This window comes from Oncorhynchus mykiss, chromosome 18, assembly GCF_013265735.2.
Source record: "Oncorhynchus mykiss isolate Arlee chromosome 18, USDA_OmykA_1.1, whole genome shotgun sequence".
Classification (NCBI taxonomy): Eukaryota; Metazoa; Chordata; class Actinopteri; order Salmoniformes; family Salmonidae; genus Oncorhynchus; species Oncorhynchus mykiss.
The window spans coordinates 24068043-24077651 of NC_048582.1; the positions used below are offsets into that span (position 1 = coordinate 24068043).

The window sequence follows — 9609 nt, forward strand, 5'->3', positions numbered from 1 at the left end:
ACTATTTCCTCTGAGCTCTATTGGAATTGGAATGCCCTGTGGCGTGTCCCTCGTAGCCAGTCTAAGCCAGTCCTGTCCTCTGTAATCTTACCTCTGGCATACTATCATACTGTGTTGTGTGGGATACATGGAAAATAGCACAAGTACGTAATTATTCAAGACATGAGTAAACATGCAATCATGTGCAGAAGCAGTGTACTAGCAGCCTAGTGTTCAGACATACTATCAGCATCTCTGAATAGCGTAGAGATAGGCGCTCGTTTGGACACCCTGTGAGTTATGCTCCCAGGCCAAGCAGCTGAGCAGTACAGCTGCTCTCTCTCTCTGATAGAAATGTGCAACGCTCATCCGAGTCTCTTCAGATCACAGGAAACAACAGTTTCCTTGTTCAAACTGACAGGACAATAGAGAGGAGGAATATCGGCTGTCCTGTCTGTGTACGATAACAAAATCACTTAGCACAGTTCTGATTCGAACAAGACACAACCAATGTGGCGGAAACTGGTTAGTGGACGTGCCATTGCATTTGAATTGGCAGTGACCCCTTACAGATTTGCCCTGAGTCTTTTAGAGGACTACAGAGCACTTACTTTATTTTGTTTACACTGCAGCTGTGAGAGTGATGCATTATTCATCTCTGTCTACAGAACCACCAGCATCCTGCTTCCCCAGCACTATAAAATTATAACTACCCTGACTGTATAACAGCACTATAACTACCCTGACTGTATAACAGCACTATAACTACCCTGACTGTATAACAGCACTATAACATAACTACCCTGACTGTATAACAGCACTATAACTACCCTGAATGTATAACAGCACTATAACATTATAACTACCCTGACTGTATAACAGCTCTATAACATTATAACTACCCTGACTGTATAACAGCACTATAACATTACAACTACCCTGACTGTATAACAGCACTATATACATTATAACTACCCTGACTGTATAACAGCACTATATACATTATAACTACCCTGAGTGTATAACAGCACTATAACTACCCTGAGTGTATGACAGCACTATAACATTATAACTACCCTGAGTGTATAACAGCACTATAACTACCCTGACTGTATAACAGCACTATAACATTATAACTACCCTGACTGTATAACAGCACTATAACTACCCTGAGTGTATAACAGCACTATAACTACCATGAGTGTATAACAGCACTATAACTACCCTGAGTGTATAACAGCACTATAACATTATAACTACCCTGAGTGTATAACAGCATTATAACTACCCTGAGTGTATAACAGCACAATAACTACCCTGAGTGTATAACAGCTCTATAACATTATGACTACCCTGAGTGTATAACAGCACTATACCTACCCTGACTGTATAACAGCACTAAAACATTATAACGACCCTGACTGTATAACAGCTCTATAACATTATAACTACCCTGAGTGTATAACAGCACTATAACTACCCTGAGTGTATAACAGCACTATAACTACCCTGAGTGTATAACAGCACTATAACTACCCTGACTGTATAACAGCACTATAACATTATAACTACCCTGACTGTATAACAGCACTATAACATTCTAACTACCCTGACTGTTTAACAGCACTATAACATTCTAACTACCCTGACTGTATAACAGCTCTATAACATTATAACTACCCTGACTGTATAACAGCACTATAACTACCCTGACTGTATAACAGCACTATAACATTATAACTACCCTGAGTGTATAACAGCACTGTAACTACCCACAGTGTATAACAGCGCTATAACATTATAACTACCCTGAGTATATAACAGCACTATAACATTTTAACTACCCTGAGTGTATAACAGCACTATAACTACCCTGACTGTATAACAGCACTATAACTACCCTGAGTGTATAACAGCACTATAACTACCCTGACTGTATAACAGCACTATAACATTATAACTACCCAGACTGTATAACAGCACTATAACTACCCTGAGTGTATAACAGCACTATAACTACCCTGAGTGTATAACAGCACTATAACTACCCTGAGTGTATAACAGCACTATAACTACCCTGACTGTATAACAGCACTATAACTACCCTGAGTGAATAACAGCACTATAACTACCCTGACTGTATAACAGCACTATAACATTATAACTACCCTGAGTGTATAACAGCACTATAACTACCCTGAGTGTATGACAGCACTATAACATTATAACTACCCTGAGTGTATAACAGCACTATAACTACCCTGACTGTATAACAGCACTATAACATTATAACTACCCTGACTGTATAACAGCACTATAACTACCCTGACTGTATAACAGCACTATAACTACCCTGAGTGTATAACAGCTCTATAACATTATAACTACCCTGAGTGTATAACAGCTCTATAACATTATAACTACCCTGACTGTATAACAGCACTATAACTACCCTGACTGTATAACAGCACTATAACTACCCTGACTGTATAACAGCACTATAACTACCCTGAGTGTATAACAGCACTATAACTACCCAGTACCCATCCCCCCTGATAACCAACCTCCCCCCTAGGGACTGGAACCACCTGCACCTTGATACCTTAGCTGTCTACCTTCCCTCCCCCTGACAATCTGCACCTTGATGCCTTAGCTGCCTACCTTCCCTCCCCCTGAGAACCTGCACCCACCCTGGGGGAGATGTGGGTTACCATCTCACTCCTCTCCCGTCTTCTCTCCCACTCAGTGAGACAAACACATGTTCTGCTTCTTACCTCATCCTTCACCTCTCTCCTCACCCCTTTCCTCTCCCACTTAGCGAGCAAAATACCCCTATGCTCCCGCTGGGGCTGCCTCCTCTCTTCTCCTCTCTCCCCTCGTCATCACGTCACCCCTCACGTGTCTTCTCTCCCACTTTGGGAGCAAAACAGCCCCTTTGCTCATCATCATTTTTATGCTTTATTCAATAAGCTGTGGGCTTCCAAGCTGTATCTGCAGATCAGCAGTATAACTTGCCAGTCCGTGCCAAGCTACTGACGCTTGGAAAAGTCCAGTCCCTAAGGGTGCCCGCATCCCTGGAACACGGCAACATACCACACTACAACACCAGACCCTGTTAACAAGCTGCTGCCTGTCATTACCTGTAGAGTGTGTAAGGATAGTTGTCCTGCCAACAAGTTAGGTATTGTGTTCCCTAGGTAACATACAGTACATTCCCCATGCAGTGTATCCTGGAATCTGGCATAGTACAAAGATGGAACACAATAAGCATAGCAGGCTACCAACGAGAACTCTGTAAATACTGTTTGTGGGTATGAGGAAGCTTGAGCAAGCATTGCTCGATCCCCTAACCCGACTGGAGCCAGTGTGCTACTGTTTCTAGGGAGGGTAGGTTTGACTGATAGTCACCCAGGCGATGGAAAGCCTCCGTGGCTGCTTGTCGTAGGTTCTGCATCCCAGCGTTGGTTCCTGCCTGGTGGTACTGTGGAACTGCTGTGGAACCGCTATAGAACCTCACTTCCACCCCGGCATCCTTAGAACTGGACCCAGCTACAGCAGCGCTCTCATCTCAGTCACAGCCCCTCCTTGTCTTCAGCAACCTCGGACGTAAACAGCTTTAGCACCACAGACAGGATTTTCCTACTTTCCCTTTTTCTTCTTCCTCCTTTTGCCTGAAGGTGCTCTTGCTTCCTCTATTACTCTCTCTGTTTTGCTCTCTCCCTCTCACAATATTGCACTGTATCCTCCCTCTCTCTCTTTCCCTTCTTTCTCCCTGTCCCCTCCTGCTGACAGTTCCTCTGCTGCCTGGTAGACAACATTCAATAGCCAATCAGCGGAGTCAGATAGGAGGCACTGCCCAATGAGCTCTCAGTGGAGGAGAGAGCCGGGGCTGCTGGTGTGTTTTGAAAGGTTGGAGCTTGAACATTGTGTTCAGGGAGTCACTAATGTGTGTGTGTGCTGTGGGCAGAAGTGAGCCACACTTTTGATCATCTTCATTCCAATAACTCAAGCATAGATTGGTTAAAAAAAACAACACCTAATTCGGCACACAGAAACTAGAGGCCGTGAGTAACTTGGTCAAAAAGAATGGCACTTAAACCCTCATATTCGCCGACCCGTTTGACCTCGAGACTTGAAATACAGGGGTCTTTCCTCATGCTGAACAAACTTGCCTCAAGGACCCGTAAGGTCCATTAGGATAGATTTTCCTCCATCTTGGACATTTTGGAAAACCTGAAAAACATATTCTCACGAACCATATGTCCAAAGAACACCAAGTTTGGTATGTAGGTCCATGGTACATTGCTTAACTTAGTTTGAGAAACGCTTGATTGGTTAAGAGATGTCCTGATTTATCAATAACTCAGACATCTGATGTGACATGTCCACTTAAAATAAGTCCTTTGTAAATCCCCTTCACAATGGTCTATCAACTTGAAACATTGTAGGGTCATCACAGACATTACCACGGTGAACCATGTTAAGTTTTGATTATGTAATGATAATGCTTTGAATAATCCAAAAAAACTTCTCATTAACTAAAAGTCAGATTCACTCCAAATTAGTTGCTAAGGAGTATGAGAAAAGAACATTGACGCATTCAAAGATGGCCGCACGATAACAGCAGATGCATATTAGCATCTATGCTAAAATATGCCAAAAATAGATACATTTTTAAACATTTGAAAAACTTATTCTCATGAACCATAGGACCAATTAACAAATCAAATGAGTTAGTAACAAATCCAAAATCAGATTTTATGTGTCCATTTAAACCACTGTAAATCTACTCCATAGCGGCCTATCGACTTGAAATGTGTCACCACTATCGTGGACGTCCCTAAGATGAACCGTGCTGAATTTGGTTTTGATACCTGAAAAAACAAGGAAACTATGAACAACTCATTCATTGCATATGTAACTCTAACGCTCCAAATGATCTGCAATCATCTTCTCCTCATGAACCATACAGTGGCAAGAAAAAGTATGTGAACCCTTTGGAATTACCTGGATTTCTGCATAACTTTGACATACAATTTCATCTGATCTTCATCTAAGTCACAACAATAGACCAACTCAGTGTGCTTAAACTAATAACACACAAATTATTGTATTTTTCTTCTCTATATTGAATACATCATTTAAACATTCACAGTGTAGGTTGGAAAAAGTATGTGAACCCCAAGGCTAATGACTCCAAAAGCTAATTGAAGTCAGGAGTCAACTAACCTGGAGTCGAATCAATTAGACGAGATTGGAGATTTTGGTTAGAGCTGCCCTGACCCATAAAAAACACTCACAACATTTGAGTTTGCTATTCACAAGAAGCATTGCCTGATGTGAGCCATGCCTCAAACAAAATAGATCTCAGAAGACCCAAGATGAAGAATTGTTGCCTTGCATAAAGCTGGAAAGGGTGACAAAAGTATCTCTAAAAGTCAGTCCACGTTAAGACAAATTGTCAAATCAAATCAAATTGATTTATATAGCCCTTCTTACATCAGCTGATATCTCAAAGTGCTGCACAGAAACGCAGCCTAAAACCCCAAACAGCAAGCAATGCATGTGTAGAAGCACAGTGGCTAGGAAAAACTCCCTAGAAAGGCCAAAACCTAGGAAGAAACCTAGAGAGGAACCAGGCTATGAGGGGTGGCCTGTCCTCTTCTGGCTGTGCCGGGTGGAGATTATAACAGAACATGGCCAAGATGTTCAAATGTTCATAAATGACCAGCATGGTCAGATAATAATAATCACAGTAGTTGTCGAGGGTGCAACAGGTCACCACCCCAGGAGTAAATGTCAGTTGGCTTTTCATAGCCAATCATTAGGAGTATCTATACCGCTCCTGCTGTCTCCAGAGAGTTGAAAACAGCAGGTCTGGGACAGGTAGCACGTCCGGTGCACGTCCGGTGATGAACACGTCCAAGATGTTCAAATGTTCATAAATGACCACCATGGTCGAATAATAATAAGGCAGAACAGTTGAAACTGGAGCAGCAGCACGGTCAGGTGGACTGGGGACAGCAAGGAGTCATCATGCCAGGTAGTCATGTAGTCCTGAGGCATGGTCCTAGGGCTCAGGTCCCCGAGAGAGAGAAAGAAAGAGAGAATTAGAGAAAGCATACTTAAATTCACACAGGACACTGGATAAGGCAGGAGAAGTACTCCAGATATAACAAACTGACCCTAGCCCCCCGACACATAAACTACTGCAGCATAAATACTGGAGGCTGAGACAGGAGGGGTCAGGAGACACTGTGGCCCCGTCCGATGATACCTCCGGACAGGGCCAAACAGGAAGAATCCTGGAGTGTCAGCTAAAGACTTACAGAAATCTCTGGAAGATGCTAACATCTCTGTTGACGAGTCTACAATGCGTAAAAAACTAAACAAGAATGGTGTTCATGGGAGGACACCATGGAAGAAGCCACTGATTCTGACTATCTCTGAAACTCACTAAGATAATACCTTTGATGATACAGTGGTAGCAATAGATGGTTATAACATCTACCGAAAATACAGAAATGTTGCAGTCTATATTCAGAACCAGATTCCTGTAAAGCTTGGAGACGATCTAATGTTAAATACTGTTGAAGTAATATGGCTACAGGTTCATCTGCCTCACCTAAAGCCTATTCTTGTGGGAAGCTGCTATAGACCACCAAGTGCTAACAGTCAGTATTTGGATAATATGTGTGAAATGCTTGATAATGTATGTGATGTCAACAGGGAAGTATATTTTCTGGGTGATTTAAATATTGACTGGCTATAATCAAGCTGCCACCCCAGGAAAAAACTTCAAACGGTAACCAGTGCCTGCAACCTGGATCGGGTCGTCAGTCAACCTACCAGGGTAGTTACAAACAGCACAGGAATTAAATCATGCATTGATCACATCTGCAGTGTCAGTAAAGATATTTGCTTTAAAGCAGTATCCAAATCCAGAGGATGTAGTGTTCACAATATAATAGCCATATCTATGAAAACCAAAGTTCCAAAGGCTGGGCCTAATATAGTGTTAGAGAGGTCATAGAAGAAGTTTTGTAGTGATTCATATGTTGATGATGTAAAGAATACTTGCTGGTCTGTGGTGTGTAATGAGGAGAAACCAGACGCTGCACTTGACGCATTTATGAAACTACTTATTCCAGTTACTAATAAGCACACACCCATTATGAGAATGACTGTAAAAACGGTTAAAATCCCCTTGGATTGATGAGGATGGTTGAGAGGGATGAGGCGAAAGGTATGGCAATTAAGTCTGGCATCCCAAATGATTGGCAAACGTACTGCAAATTAAGAAATCATGTGACTAAACTAAATAAAATAAAAAAATAAACTACACTATGAAACAAAGATAAATTATATAAAGAATGATAGTAAAAAGCTTTGGGGCACCTTAAATTAAATTTAGGGGAAAAAAGCCAACTCCTTCATTTATTGAATCAGATGGCTCATTCATCACAAAGCCCACTGATATTGGAAACTACTTTAATGACTTTTTCATTGGCAAGATGAGAAAACTTAGGGATGACAGGCCAGCAACAAACGCTGACACTACACATCCAAATATATCAGACCAAATTATAAACGACAAGAATTGTACTTTTGAATTCCGTAAAGTCAGTGTGGAAGAGGTGAAAATAAATATTTTTCTCAATCAACAATGACAAGCCACCAGGGTCTGACAATCTAGATGGAACATTTCTGAGGATAATAGCAGAAATGTGCCACTCCTGTTTGCAACATCTTCAATTTAAGCCTACTAGAGAGCGTGTGCCCTCAGGCCTGGAGGGAAGCTTTACTGACTCAAATAGCCGACCAATCAGCCTGTTATCAACCCTTAGTAAACTTCTGGAAAGAATTGTTTTTGACCAGATACAATGCTATTTTACAGTAAACAAACTGACAACAGAATTTCAGCATGCTCATAGGAAAGGACACTCAGCAAGCATAGCACTATGCTTGATGACTGATGATTTGCTGAGAGAAATTGATGATAAAACGATTGTGGGGGCTGTCTTGTTAGACTTCAGTGCAGCTTTTGACATTATTGATCATGGTCTGCTGCTGGAAAAACGTATGTGTTATGGCTTTACACCCCTGCTATAATGTGGATAAAGAGTTACTTATCTAACAACACAGAAGGGGTTCTTTAATGGAAGCCTATCAAATATAATCCAGTTAGAATCAGGAATTCCCGAGGGTAGCTGTTTAGGCCCCTTGCTTTTTTCAATTTTTACTAACGACATGCCACTGACTTTGAGTAAAGCCAGAGTTTCTATGTATGCAGATGACTCAACATTATACACGTCAGCTACTACAGCGACTGAAATTACTACAACACTCAACAAAGAGCTGCAGTTAGTTTCAATATGGGTGGCAAGGAATAAGTTAGCCCTAAATATTTCTAAAACTTAAAGCATTGGAACAAAACACCCACTAAACCCTAAACCTCAACTAAATCTTGTTATAAATAATGTGGAGATTGGGGAAGTTGAGATGACTAAACTAACTGCTTGGAGTAACACTATATTGTAAACTGTCATGGTCAAAACATGTTGATACAACAGTAGCTAAGATGGGGAGAAGTCTGTCTATAATAAAGCGATGCTCTGCCTTCTTAACAAGACTATCAACACGACAGGTCCTACAGGTCCTAGTTTTGTCACACCTTGACTACTGTTCAGTCGTGTGGTCAGGTGCCATAAAAAAGGACTTAGGAAAATGGCAATTGGCTCAGAACAAGGCAGCATGGCTGGCCCTTGGATGTACACAGAGAGCTAATATGAATAACATGCATGGCTGAAAGTGGAGGAGAGGCTGACTTCAACACTACTTTTATTTATGAGAGGTATTGAAATGTTGAATGCACTGAGCTGTCTGCCTAAACTACTGGCACACAGCTCGGACACCCATGCATACCCCACAAGACATGCCACAAGAGGTCTCTTCACAGTCCTCAAGTCCAGAACAGACTATGGGAGGCACACAGTACTACTGTCAGAGTGTGCGCAACTGGTCGGAGGAAGTCAGGTGCAGGAGAGCAGAGATGAGTGAACAGGCACACTTTATTCAGGCAGAGGAAAACAGCCAGACGCAACTGCGTCACAACACTCCTGCCCAAGGGAAAAAAGTGAATGCGCACAAATGACACAAAATGATACAAAATACAAAAACCACGGGTACAACCATACCCTGGGGCAAAACCAGCCTGAAGCGTCACACACGTAATGAAACGAACAATACCACACACAGACATGGGGGGAACAGAGGATAATATACACGTAGAGTAATGAGGGGATATAAACCAGGTGTGCGGAAAAACAAGACAAAACAAATGGAAAATGAAAGGTGGAGCGGCGATGGCTAGAAGACCGGTGACGTTGACCGCTGAACGCCACCCGAACAAGTAGAGGGACCGACTTTGGCGGGAGTCGTGACAACTACATAGAGCCTTGACTACATGGAACTCTATTCCACATCAAGAAATTGACGCAAGCAGTAAAATTTGATTTAAAAAGCAGATAAGAAACACCTTATGGAACAGCGGGGACTGTGAAGCAACACACACACTGGCACAGACACACGCACACACACTATACATACACATGGATTTAGTACTGTAGA

The 9609-nt window shown here is 42.0% G+C and overlaps 1 protein-coding gene across 1 annotated transcript in view; it reads right to left on the reverse strand.

The window, feature by feature from the left end:
• LOC110495873 (cyclin-dependent kinase 15) overlaps positions 1-4317 on the reverse strand; it is a 29124-nt gene extending 24807 nt beyond the window's left edge. The window contains exon 1 of the mRNA XM_036952332.1: positions 3388-4317. Coding sequence (XP_036808227.1) covers positions 3388-3433 — 46 coding nt within the window. The 5' untranslated portion in view covers positions 3434-4317. The remainder of the gene's footprint in view (positions 1-3387) is intronic.
• Positions 4318-9609: the final 5292 nt, after the last annotated feature.